This window comes from Amblyomma mixtum, chromosome 3 (assembly GCF_055824585.1).
Source record: "Amblyomma mixtum isolate Tamu chromosome 3, ASM5582458v1, whole genome shotgun sequence".
Taxonomy (NCBI): Eukaryota; Metazoa; Arthropoda; class Arachnida; order Ixodida; family Ixodidae; genus Amblyomma; species Amblyomma mixtum.
Window position 1 is genome coordinate 311100113 of NC_143014.1, and position 13833 is coordinate 311113945.

General features: G+C 50.6%; 1 protein-coding gene across 1 annotated transcript; it reads right to left on the bottom strand.

The window, feature by feature from the left end:
• Nucleotides 1-5222: 5222 nt before the first annotated feature.
• LOC149355597 (uncharacterized) lies at nucleotides 5223-12380 on the bottom strand. The gene is made up of 2 exons (XM_089577671.1): nucleotides 12246-12380; nucleotides 5223-7798 (listed from the first exon to the last, which is right to left on the bottom strand). Exons 1-2 carry the CDS (start codon nucleotides 12333-12335, stop codon nucleotides 5591-5593), a joined length of 2298 nt encoding a protein of 765 aa, XP_089433797.1. The 5' UTR covers nucleotides 12336-12380; the 3' UTR covers nucleotides 5223-5590.
• Nucleotides 12381-13833: the final 1453 nt, after the last annotated feature.

Here is a 13833-nt window from a genome sequence, read left to right on the forward strand (position 1 = left end):
GTTCACAGAAAAAAAATTCTAGATCTGAAAGCGACAGGGATAGTTTCCTCATGCAGGAAGGGCCTATTTGCTTGATAAAATGTGCTTTTTTCCCCCTTTTCAATCTGTTTCTTGATCTACCTATGAATTTTGTTTTTTTGAACATTTACAACTTTTGCTATGAGTGTCCATGTGGTTGTTATAGTCAATTTTCATCCTTGCTCTGTCGTTAAAGCACTGGCCTGTATGACTAATGTATTTACGGCCGTAACTTAGAGACACTGCGTACAAGACATCGGCGGTGCACTCAGTAAAGACATTCTCGCCTATGTGTGTTCATCTTCACTCCTGTTCGCATTTGTGCAATTATGTCTCGTTGCAACCAACTAGATCAAACTAATGTACTGACAGGACAAGCGGAGTTACGCCGTGGCCTGCCGATTGCTCCGTCAAATGCTTAGGAAGACCAAAGCCTTCGGGAAAGACGTTTCAAAAAGAAGGGTTCATTGTAGCGCAATGGGACGACGTTAGGAGACAACAGGACGTCGTTACAACACGTTCGGAGCCTTGTCTGCTCTGTGCGGTCCCGTAGCGATACTAAATGCTGTTTTGCAGGCTAGATTTGCAGGTTCTAAAGCAAAGTTATGCCTTCAATGGGTCATCATCATCATCATCATCATCATCAGCCTGACTACGCCCTGTCTTTTGCCAGCTGTGGCCACCCTGTCCCCACAAACTTCTTAATCGCATCCGCCCACCTAACTTTCTTCCGCCCCCTGCTACGCTTCCCGTCTCTTGGAATCCATTCCATTGCTCTTAAGGACCATCGGTTATCTTGCCTTCGCATTACATGCTCTGCCCAAGCCCATTTCTTCCTCTTGATTTTGACTAGTATGTCGTTAATTGTTCCCACATCCACTCCGCCCGCTTCCGGTCTCTTAATGTTACACCTATCATTTTTCTCTTCCATAGCTCGCTGCGTTGTCCTTAGCTTACGCTGAACCCTTTTTATTAGACTCCACGTTTGTGCCGCGTAGGTGATTACCGGTATGACACAGCAGTTGTATACTTTTATCTTGAGGGATATTGGCAAGCTGCCATTCATGATCTGAGAGAACCTGTCATATGCGCTCAACCCCATTCTTATTCTCCTAATTATTTCCCTCTCATGATCCGGATCAGCTGTCACTAACTGCCCTAAATAGACATATTCTCCTACTACTTCCAGCACCTGGCTACCAATTGCGAACTGCTGTTCTCTTGCTAGACTTCAATACTACTTTGGTTTTCTGCATGTTAATTTTTAGCCCTACCGTTCTGCTCTGCCTGTCTAACTCATTGATCATGCTTTACAGTTCATGTACTGAGTGACTTAGCAAGGCGATGTTAACTCTTATCCCCAACTGTTCCAATTTCAGGTCCCGGAAAACCTGCTGTAAACAGGCGGTGAATAGCACAGGCGAGATCGTGTCTCCCTTCCTGGCACCTTTCCTTATTGGAATTTTATTGCTGACTTTATGGAGAACTACGGTAGCTGTGCAATCATCATAAATATCTTCCAATATTTTCACATAACACTCTTCTAAACCCTGATTCCGCAATGCCTGCATGGCTGCTGAGGTTTCTACTGAGTCGAATGCTTTCTCGTAATCAATGAACGCTATATACAAGGGCTGGTTATATTCTGGGCATTTCTCTATCACCTGACTGATAGCGTGAATATGGTCTATTGTCGAGTGTCCTTTACGAAAGCCTGCCTGATCATTTGGTTCATGGAAGTCTAAGGTTGTCCTGACCATTTTAGCGATAACCTTAGTAAATACCTTGTAGGAAACAGACAATAAACTGCTCGGTCTGTAATTCAAGTCATTGACGTCGCCTTTCAGATGAATTAAGATAATGTTAGCGTTTTTCCAAGCTCTAGGTACGCTCTAGGTCACAAGGCATTGCGTATACAGGGTGGTTAGTTTTTCGAGCATAATCTCCCCTCCGTCCTTCAATAGACGTGCTGTTAACTGATCGTCACCAGCTGCTTTCCCCCTTTGCTTTGCTCCTAAGCCTTTCTTTACTTCAATGGGTGTTTAATTCAATAAAGGTTAAGTGAAAACCTCCAGGCAGCCAACTGCGCAGTGAACGTTTTACCGAGTTGTTCTGATGGAACCACAGCGAGGACGCCGCTACATTCTGAGCACGTCTGGTAGGTAAACAATACGAAAGCCAACCATCTTCACCCTCCATAGACGTGACGAGACATCGGCTGCCTGCACCACGAAACTGCCACCGTATATCGAGCGGCAGTTCGAGGGACTGGTGTCCAGATTTCCGCCATCGTTTTCCTTTTCTTTGTTACGCGAAATTCGGTTTCAAATGGCCTTAACCTCATCTCATTCCGCTACATTTTTACACTCGGAAGAAAAGAACCAGACAAGAACGCAGTGTATTATATATGTGCCCTTTAACCGCGGCTGGTTGAAACTTTCTTGCCTGTTTTCATCGGTTGCTCTGAAATTACAGAGCTCTCCAAATGATGCCCGAGTTTGTAGCGTTCACTTTGCTTATTCCTTTGATATAAAAGCACACATTGCACGAGAGCAACGCAAAAATAAATTGCGAGGACACTTTGGCAACTAAAGTGTTGAGAGGCGAAAGCCGAGGACACTATGCCGTGACGACTTCCGGTGGATGTGACGTCACACCGTTGCCGTGGCTTTGTCGATACCCAAATCATACACCTTTCAGGGATCTTTAATGTTAATTACGCTTAATTACACATTTTTTCATCTAATTTGACTCAAATCCGACGTTTTTCCGACCATTCTGTGTCAATTTTCACTATGCCGTGACGACTTCTGGTGGATGTGACGTAACACCGTTCCCGTGGCTATATCGACATCCGCGCTATTTCGACAATTTTGCCTATAATTAATTAATTAATTAATTAATCTGCAGTCATCAAACGGCTTCTAGGTTCACTTTTTCTCCTCTATTTGAAGCAACCATTTGTGTTCTATCTTTTTTAGTTCCCGAGTTAACACGAGTTAAACGCTGCCAAAGGTGTGACACCCTCTGCTAACGAACGACAACATGAGGCATTAAAGGCTATCGCCTTGAAAGGCAAACGAAAGGACGGAAGACGCAACTTTCTCCAGTGAAATGCAGAGCAGACACCAGACTTCCGGACAACGTTACGTGGAAAACAGCGCGGAAGCACGATGGGACGAGACAAGATAAGTACCAACTTTCAAGTAAGCTTTGTGAGGTTTTAATAGGGGGGATAAATACGTTCTCCCCGATTAACCGCGGCTGACACAGTTCAATACCGCCGGAACCCCACCCCGTGATAGCGCGCGCTACCGAGCGCACGCCGACCCCGGCCGGCCTTGCTCCCAGGGAACAAAGGAACGAGACTTTAGTTTGAGCTAGTTGGTGAACAGACGTCGTAGAAGGATACAATGGCGCAAGAAAACGAGGACCAGAACACGCAAAAGACAGGACAAGCGCCAAGGACGAGGAACAACACTGGCTGACACAAAGAGGCATTTATTGCTATAACAACAATAACGCCAGCTAGCAACAAAATGTGCCAAGGAATCGAGGACGTCCGACTCACCAGCTCGGTTACGAGCGAACGTTGGCCCACGGTAGGGCCGAGGGAAACTCCGAGGCCGGACGGGACGAGAGGCGGGAGTAAAGTGTAGCGGGAGAACGCACTCCCCCACGGCCTCACCCTGGTTGCTACGACCGGAGCGTCGCGCCGGAATTCAGCGCGCGTCACAGTTCCCGAGCCGAAGAGAGAGAGAGCGAGCATGCGCGTCGAGACCGGCCTTTGAATGTTCAAAGCGAAGCTTAGTTGAAAGTTAGCGCATGGCCGCTTGAGCGTTGCTCATCAACCGGCCATGGTTAGCGCTTGTTCTGTCGCTTGTCTCGTCCTTGTCCCATCGTACTTCCGTGCCGTCTTTAATGTAACGATGAAACTACCAACATGCTCAAACCTATTCACTTCCGGAACAAGCCGTCCAACTTCCTGTGGCTTCACTCGCGCTCGGAAAGCGGCACTCAGCCACCTAGTGGAGATCAGCGGTTTACACCATGGAGTTCCTAAATATCCCCTACAGGAAAAGCTGGCACCACAGTCTATGAGAGTTTCTTGAACACTACATCCACCGCGGGAATGCCGCGATTACGTTTCGTATTTGGCTTGGCTAGTGTTAGGCCGAAAACGTAGATTGTACTTCGCAATTGGTAGTTGCGCCGTTGATGCTCTCCTCTGAGCGCAATTTATTTCTGTACTGAGTTTTCCACTTCAATATATTTAACGCAAGTGCAAGTTCGGCGTTAGGCCGGCACGGAAACTTTACAGTATATTTTTTCGAAGTTTGCCTCGGGAGTACGGCTAGCTAAATCCATGGTCTATGCCACACAATAGCCAAGCCAAGTAAGAAACTTCATCTTCCCGGCGTTCCATTGCCTCTCGATGGTGAATGAAGTGCATCGCCGTCAGCTTTCCTTTTGTTGTATTAACAAACTGGTGTGCACTCTTTGTGTCCCGAGTAATCTGTTCTCGGTGCTGGGTGAAGCAACAAAGCTGAACGATGGGCCAGTCAGTGGAATACCATTGGCGATGCTGAACATAGTAAAATGACGCAGCAGAATACAGAATAGTGTGTCCAGCATTTCCATTCAGCATCATTTTAGTTGGTTTCGCCTTTCCCCTACCACGGAAAAACGTCCCGAATGACGAACCTCTTCGAGAGTGCCGGGAATAGAACGACCGATCTGAGAGTGCCCTTTCGACAGACTGCACTGAGAAAAGGGCCGAGAAAACAGAAAGCTCACATCCATAATGTCGCCTTTAGCGTACAGTTATGAATCCCAACGGCAACAAGAACGAGTATACAGTTGAGAAAACACTTTGTGCCGCTCTCATGGATAGGGCCCGAGCTGCCGCGGTAGCCACAGGGCTCAGACTAGGGACGCCTACTAGATTTTGCAGGGGCTGGCCCTTAAGGCCAGTCCCTACTCTCTCCTGTAAATAGCCTCAAATGTTTTCCACCGCCACCTGTGCTGTGTGTAACAGGTCCGTCTCTGGGGTTTACTCTGCTGCGGCCTGCCCTTTCAGTCGGCAAGGAGAAAATATGGGAAGGTAGATCTCTCGGGGACATGACCCGCGGCTAGTGCGACAGGGTCAAAGAAAATCAGACGCAAACGCTGAAATCAGTAAAATTTATTCAGAATCGGTCAGAGCTATGCCGCCCCACAGCATGCTTGTAAAAAGCATGCTTGTAAAAAGCGTGCTAAAAGCGTCCCGCGTTTTTAAAGGCCAATCAAAAATCAAATGAATGCACAAAATGGAAGACAAATACGGATGCTCATTCTTGGTCGAAAAGGCAGTTGTTTGAACTTGCACACCTTTATGGGGAAACAAGTGCTTTGTCACCCAATAGCGGCTAGCAACATGCAATGACGCAAGAAATGTCAAAGTAAAAAAAAAACGCAACACACACAAATGCGACTTCCGACCGAAGGCGGAAGCGAAGCGGGGGCTGAATGAAGTGCGCGAAATTGTCTCCAGAGCAACGCGGACGCAGAAGACAGTCCGCGCGAAGCATGGTCACACTGAAGTCGAGATGCGCTCGTCGATCTTGCGCCGGCACTTGTCGTACAAACATTGGAACTCGGCATGCAAGTCACGCTCCGACTCTTCATCAAACCGTGATTCGAACTCGAGGCTCAAGAGACGCAGAGGGTGCCTCACGGCGTCGTAGATCTCCTGAAGCGTCGCGCACGTCGGCCAGCTAGCCGTGCAGTCGCTGAAGTAGGAGCCCCGAGCGTCACAGGAGCGAAGTTTGTGGTACGCGTACGAGGCTGGCTCCGCCAGGCCTTTGCAAAGGATGACGTCAAGCGTGTGACGCAAGGCCGCCTCGTTCTTGCGCAGCGCCGACCGCATGCCAGCGTGCAGCGTCTCAGCCCGCACCTCTTGGCCGTTGCGGAAGCGGCGCACGGCTACGAGGCTGGCGCTGGTGGCCACGGCGTCCTCAAAGCGCTCCTCGAACTCGGAGTGCACGCATTCGCCTTCAAACCGGTGCACGTCCAGTTGCAGGAGGCTCTTGTTGCGCATCAGCGCCGTTCGGAAGGCCACCGACGCCATCCCGCCGAGGTACCAGCGTCCGAAGGCGAATACGGTGATGCTCGTGGAGTCCGCGAGGCCTTCGAGCATAGCCAGCGAGGATTCCTGCTTCGTGTCGTAAAGTACGCACACCTTGCGAAGCACGCTGCTGATCTCGAAGAGAGTCGAAAGACTCTCGGCCCCTTCGACTGTGATCTCCCCCGGCGCATCGATGTACAGGGTGTTCAGAGACATCTGGAACTCGGGGAGAAGACTCAGCACTCGCCCGACATCCTCCGGCCAGGCGTCTTGTCCGCGCAGGTAAAGCTTCCGCAGCGGAAGGCGCACCATGCGGCCGGCCAGAATGGGGATCTCGTCGTCTGTCCAGACAAAGGTCGTGCGGGTCAAGAGATCCTTGTATACCTTGCATTTCAACACTAAGGCCCGCGCAGCTGGCGAGTCGTTCACGGCACCGAAACACAGCTCCCGCACAGTAGCGTTGGCGGCGAGGCCATCCAAGAGCCGGAGAACGTCGGCGCAAGTCAAGTCGCTGTCGTGCAAATGCACCTCATCGAGAGTGTAGTTGTGGCGCAGCGAGTCGCTCAGCGCCTGGATGGCCTGGCCACCATAAAACGTGGTACCCGACAGGTCGAGCACCTCTAGTCTCCGGTTCTTGGAGACAATTTTGGCGAGTGCCTGGCAAAAGTCGTCGTAGCCATTTTCACAGTCTACGCGGATGATCATTTTTAGGCAGCTCATTATTCGGTTTGTTACAAGCGACGTTGCCAGAGCGGTCAAGGATTGCACATCTGAAACCGGGTGGCCTAATTCCAGCTCCTGGAGCGTAAGATTGTCCCAGAGCTGGTCGAAAAACTTGGTCATGCAGCAGGCCAACGTCAGCTTCAGCCTGCGAACTGTAGTGTGCAGCAGTATGGCGGCGGCCTCGTCGTACCCGTCCTGCTCTTCATCCACGGTCGCCTCGAATTCTAGTTCTTCCAGCTTCTTGAGAAACGTCAGACCGTTGAAGAGGTTCACGGCAGCAATCAAGTCCACGGCGACGCCGCGAAGGACGAGCACCGAGAGGCCGGGATTTCCCGCGAGCACTGCGCACAGGCTGTCACTCTGCGGCTCGTTGAGGCGCAGCGCAGAGAGGTGCAGAGAGTGCAGATGACGGGCGCTCTGCAGGGCGTCGAAGACGTGGCAGCGCCAGGCGCCCGCCGGCTCAGCGTGGTCCGCCTGCACACCGACGCTGATGTAGCCCTCATGAAAGCGGAGCAGCCGGTAGAAAAGGGCCACGTGGTGCGGAGCGATCACTCCAGCGTTGAGCGTCGCCGACGTGATGCATCGGTGCTCGTAGAGCAGCCATAGGACCAGGCACATGGAAGTCAGCGTCTGCTGCGGCTCAAGCTGGACGCGCCCCGGTAGCCTAAGGGTCCTCAGGGACATGGTGCCGCCTTCGGACGCCTCCAGCAGTTCGGGGCCATGATAGGTCAAGACATCGTTCCAGGACTCTCGATGGTGATGCGCCCAGCACGCGCCGCCGCCTTGCGCGAAGCTGCACGGACGAGACAGTTCCACACCCGCGGCCCGCAACTGCACCTCCGCGGCTCGAACGCTCTCCAGGACGGCATCGGAGGACGGGAAGTGCGACGGTGCCTCCTGGTGCAAGTGCTTGGCGAAGCTCGAAAGCGTCCAGCGAGTTTTCAAGGAAGGCTGCAATGCAAATGAGGACACGACTGATTGAGCATCCGCCTAATGAGACGCGTATTAAGCTGGTTAACAGTCAAAGTGTCAACCGTCCTGAAAAGCAAGTGAAAAGCAAAAGGCCCGCGCAGCACTCCCAAAACTGCGATGAGTGCGCAGGCAACGTTCTGACGCTGCGGAATATAGTGCTGGTATAATACCGGGTGTTTTTTTAGAAGGTCCAAAATTTTTAAAGAAAGGTAAATTCCTTTAGATTTATTTTAACCCTGGGGCTATACTGAGGGCTACGGCGGACGCCAGGTAAGAGGAAAACTACTTTAATTAGTTCGCTGATTAACTGAATACGTTAATTAACTCTTATAATTTTTATTTTAGGGAGTATGTTGTATTCGCAGGATTGGAGATCGTCTTCCAAACAGTCCAGCCAAGAAAAAAAAATTTAATGAGAAATTTTTTTGCGCGCGTTACGAAGCAAGAAAAAGACACCCTGCTAGGCAGCTTCACACTAATAGCGTCTGTGAGCGCCTGTGACGTAGTTCGCTCCGCCCTGCGCTTTTTGCCAGTGCGTTTTTGTTCCAATGCGGCATTCCGTGAGGCCGCGGAGCGAAGCAGCGATAGCGCAGGCCGCCAGTCCGGGACGCGTGACGCGAAGCGCAGGGCGGAGTGAATACGTCAGAGGCGCTCCCACCGCTGAGTTACGGTGTGAAGATGCCCACCAGGGTGACTTTTTCGCGCCTCGTAACGTGCGTGAAAAATTTTTTAATTAAAATTGTTTTTTCTCGGTTGGACTGTTTAGAGGACGATCTACAATTCTGCGAATACAACATACCCCCTAAAACAAAATTTAGAAAAGTTTATTAACATATTTAGTTAATCAGCGAACTAATTAAAGCAGTTTTCCTCTTGCCTGGCGCCCGCCGTAGCCTCCAGTTTAGCCCCAGTGCTAAAATAAATCTAAAGCAATTTACCTTTTTTTTAAAAAATTTTGGACCTTCTAAAAAAAAAAAAACACCCGGTACAGGCATACGGGCATATGGGAGAGTGCGCTTTAAAGTGCGCATGCGCCGAGCGCCATTTCATATCGAACTTTAACGTACGCTATTTCCAGAGTTTATTGCGCGCGACTCTTGCGTGCCCTAAAACATCTTTTCCAAAATGACGGCGCCCTTCGAAGCAGCACACCCCTAGCCTGACTGAATTCGTCGTTTTCAGCACGTTCGCTGGCCCTAATTGGGGAAACATGGCTTTCCCTTCGTCTCATCTCCCCTATAACAAAATGTATTACGATAAATTTGCTTTATTTTTTATTTAGAGAGACGAGCCTGCCGCTTTAAAGTGCCGCTTTAAGAACTTAACTGCCGCTTCTAGTCCTAAAGAGGGGCGTCGGTTTGTTGACAAAAATACTTCCTGTTATTGCAACCAAATGGCGAAACTAGGCCGAACTCATTGCGTCTCCGTTTGCTTGCGCTTAACCAAACGAGCGAATGTGACATACGGCGTAACACCCAGCAAAATGCTTGCGTCCAGCATTCGTAAGCGTGCATACGCTTATGGTATGTAGACATCGTCGATTTATACTTTTTTCTAACCATATCTGTGTACGCCGCGAGCAGACGACACGCAGACGACTAGGCGCGAAAGAGCACGTTTAACGCGATCTCCTGATTGGCTGAGGAGCCTGCCTTTGGTAGTGCTGCAAGTTAGTTACGGGATGGAGTGTATATAAAGGTGGCACTTCCAGCGCCTACGCGCTGCTCGCTTACCCGCACCGTCTGCTTCGTGAAAAGTGGCGTTTTCATTCTATTCGCCGGCCAGCTTGTCTTGTAGTACCTTTGCAGCTAACAGCGTGCGATACAAGCGCTTACAAGTATCTGCGCAGGCGTAATGGAGTACGCTCCGTTTCCCAAGTAGTTCGCCAGCATATCAAGGCGTTGTTAGATGTGTCGCAAATATGTCTTGGGGAGTGCTACCACAGGGGTGCATGCACGCTAACAAGATAGACCATCTGATAAGCGTCGAGTAATGCAGACAGTACGGGAACAGGGTTGAACCACACTGCAGTGGGTCGCTTGCAGGAGCATGACGGCGCAGTTGTCAGCCATGCACCCAGCCTATATTGCCAAAGAGATGATTTGCTGGAGGAGGGCCTATAATGCGAGGCGCTGTTAAGCAATATCGCGGACCCCACGACTAACGACAATAATGCTTTCAAAGAAGTTAGTTATCTATATTAACATGGACAACCAGCCAGCCCCCTTTAAAGCATTACCAATGTTTATTGCGCATGTAGTCTCGCATAGTTTTTTTCACCATGTCTAGTTTTGTACTGAAGTTAGCACACTCGTATAATTTAAAGCAACAAAGGTATGTATGACCAGAGTTGCATGCATTATCACGGTATGCATGCATGTGTGCTGATATGGTTCTTTGTTTTGTTTGATTGTTTTCACGCAGTCCCCGATTATTTCCGACATGCGGTGCCGAGTTAGAAGTGCGCTTTCTTCTGCATAACATTGTCAGCGGTGTAGCGCATCAGAATACAGCTAAGCGTGCCGAGTAGGCTGGTTAACTTGGGTTCATAATTAAGTATTACTGTTAGTCTATTCCAGAGGCGTGTAGCCCACCTATAGTAATGGCCATATCAGTTCTTAGATTTTGAATACCCTCGGCTCTATGGCCCAACAAATTTTGGCTATTTCCACCTTACGTGCACTGGAAGGGTTACTTGGCCTGCAAGCTTCTAGAAAGCGCGTGTATTTTGGCGCCATCTAGCCAGAATTTGTTGGGCTGCAGCGCAGAGGGTAACTGCGTTTTTCTGAAAACTGAAACGGATATTACTTATGGTGTGCGACACGCCTCGGAATAAACAAGGAAACTAACAGTCATAGGTAGTAAGTTGCCTAATGAATATCAATCCATCAGAATACCAGTTAGCACATCCGTTGCGCTACATCGCTGGCAATGCTGTGCCGAAAAAAAAAAAGCGCTCTAACCCACAATGCCTACCTTTAAAAAGTGTAGAACACCTGAGGTGAAACATCCTGATACACCAATACACCTGTTAGCGTCGTTTTGCGAGGGGCTCTGTCTCTGGTGCGTTTTCGTTTTCACATTTTAAGTTAATTGTTCCAGGATTACTCTTGTTGCTTTAGACGATTACGAGAATTATAAAGTAGCCTCGTGAACTAGCTGCACCCGAAATATTTATCCACACTTACTAGGTACAGCTGCAACGGAAAAAGATTAGCACAAGTGACTCATGACCGGAGCGGAAAAATTGCGAGACGCGGCGCTATTGTAGCCGTATGCGCAGATAGCGAGAGTACCTGGCACATTCCACTTTCCAGAGTGGGGGTGGCCGACAGAAAGCAACCCATCCGAAAGCAGGCGCTGCCACACATTATTTTTGACAGTGCTTCCCCAGTCCACTTTTAAAGGAAAACGGTGATAAAGATAACGTTGCTCGCAACGCCAGCGCAAAAAAAAAAAAATAAAACGAAATTATGTGCTTAGCCGCCTTAGCTCATGGTTTGGCTGATAAGACGTGCATCTACAGGCATTCGTTTAAGATGTTGCATTTCTGATGGGCGAATGTCTAGGTGGGCTGCTTTCTGCCGGCCACCCCCACTTTAGGAAATGGAATGTTCCTGGCACTCTCGCTATCGGCGTACTCGGCAACAATAGCGCCGCGTGTCGCGATTTTTTCGCTCCGGTCATGATTCACTTGTGCCATTCTTTTTCCGTTGCAGCTGTACATACCATGCGAAGGAACTGCCGCTCATATGTAGTGTGGAAACAGCAAAACACTGAAATTCGAAAAAAAAAAACAGCAGGATCACTTTCGCAGAAACCAAGCTACTGCACAGCCTTCGGCGCTCCTTTCGCCATAGGGGCCGCGTCACCCTGACGGGCGTGCACGGACGACGTCGACGAGAGGAAACTCGAGCTATCGGATTTTCCACGACATGGCGCCAGAAAGGGCACTGCATACATAAAACACGCCGCCTGTGCAGCTGCCCTTTATTCGCCCGTTCATAGAGCTCTTCGATGCGCGCAGCGCCCACGGGGACTCATTTCTTGAGAACGTTACGCGGCACTGAAGCAACGACCAACGCCCCGCAAACGCCTAGAAGGCGGTGTTTGTTACTGGCGCTGCTCGAGCGCATTCGAACAGCGATTAAAACAACAGTCGCCTCTCAGTAAGCCATCGAAGAAGACGCGAGCTCGCTATTACTGGACAGCTAAATAAAACGCACACAGCAGCGCGGAAAGACGCGGGCGGAGGGGACCGCGCTGTATCGCACCCCAAACCGGGCCGCAGGTATCCGACAGAGGGTTAAAACTGCGCCCGCACTTCCTGAGCAATCACAGTTGACACTCTTGACCTGACCGCTCTTAGGTCGCCCAACATTGAAGACAATATGCAAACAAAAGTAATAGAAATGGCATCGCTCACGGCTGAAAAGGGCCCGGACGAGCTGCAGGCCGCCTGCAGGGCGGCAGGGGAGCCCTCGTCACCTCCCACATCCGGCGCTCCGGGAGCCATGTCTGCACTAGACGCTCTGCTGGCAGCACCACTCGTCGCAGCCGCTGTGTGCTGTGATGGCGTCTGTTGTCGCTGGTTCCGTGGCCACGTCATGTGCAGCGCCTTATCGCACGATGACTGCGGGGAATAGATTCACATCGAAGGTTCGAGCGCCATTTCACATGTGACCACATCGACGCCGACGTTTACCTTTGCAGGAGCTGCGTCGGTAAGTGCGCTGCTCCGTTGTAGCGCGGTCGAAGTTGTAAGAACAAATTTTTATGGGGTATAAACTAAAAACTACTGTTGCCTGGCGAATGCGAGTGTGCTGGTTCAGATTCGTTGCCGCCCCCATTATCATGGTGATGCGTTTTTCGTCCTTTTCGAGATACGCCGCTTAGTTTGTCTCCGATCGGTGGTTCGGGCCACATGGGATCCTTGTTCCTTATCACGGTGCAATATTCGTCGAGATGCATCGCACACGGGAGTATCTGCGACGGGAAGGGCGCAGCGCTGAAGGCCCGCTTACTCGGCAGCGCGTCGCGCTATGAGCTACACCGTGCTACAGTGCCTGCCCGGGAGCTTGCGCGGGGTAGCTCATACTGAACGCGATAGTAGTACGTATCTATTTCCTTCCTTGCGCGTGCCACCTGCCCGCTTGCCCGGCAGAAAGCGATCGCGTATGCGGTGAAGTCACTTCCCGAGAGTAGAACCCAACTGCGTTCAAGCATGAAATGCCCCGAGCTCCTGTTCTCGCCAGACATTGTCCAGGAGCCGCGACGAACCCAAGGGAGAACATGAACTTTCCGAAACTTTGTCGCGGTGGCATGCAACTTGGAGCGAACTAAGAGACGGGCGCGCAGCGAGCGGAAGCGAAGCACGAGAGCCTTTGAAAGCTCTGCAGCATCCACGGTGAAGATCGGGGTTACTGGCGGCAGCGCGTAGCGCTCTGCGTGTTACAGCGGATATCATCACCCCTTGGTTAGCAAGCCGCGGTGCCTGCTCTATGGAAGTGATTCAAACGTCAAGGTTAAGTTTGTGTGCGCCCCAGCAATGAGCCGACGCGGGACGTCCGCAAAAAAAAAAAAAGCTGCGGTTGAACTACTGCTGAACCTGGTTAAGAGCGAAAGCTATGGCGTATCGGGCAACTATACGCCGCTTAGCGTCTGTAACAGTGAGTGCGTTCCGGACACTGGATACGCAGCGCGCCCACCCTGCCATCCTGGCAGGTGGCAGTTAATGGTTGGTCGCGAGATCTAGTTTGCTTACCCCATGAACGCAGCGGCTTATTGCTGCAGTGCCGCGTGTCTTCCACAAAGTTGTCGGCGCTAAAGCATGCAGACCACATCTCTATCACCTACCCCCACGCACCTTAAAGCGCGATTCAGGCGTACACTGGAGCCAGTTATGCGCACTTCCTTTCCTTAAAATCATCGGAGTGTAAAAATTGGCTGTGGCTTAGCTCAGGTTAAGCCTGGATATCTCCAAGCGAAAAGCTGCGGCGAGGCGGAGGAGGAGA

Coding starts and splice junctions, on each gene's coding strand:
- LOC149355597 (XM_089577671.1), bottom strand. CDS start 12,335: ATGGCTCCCGGAGCGCCGGATGTGGGAGGTGACGAGGGCTCCCCTGCC. Junction 7,799..12,245: donor CGTCCGGGCCCTTTTCAGCC/GTGAGCGATGCC, acceptor TTTGCATTGCAG/CCTTCCTTGAAAACTCGCTG.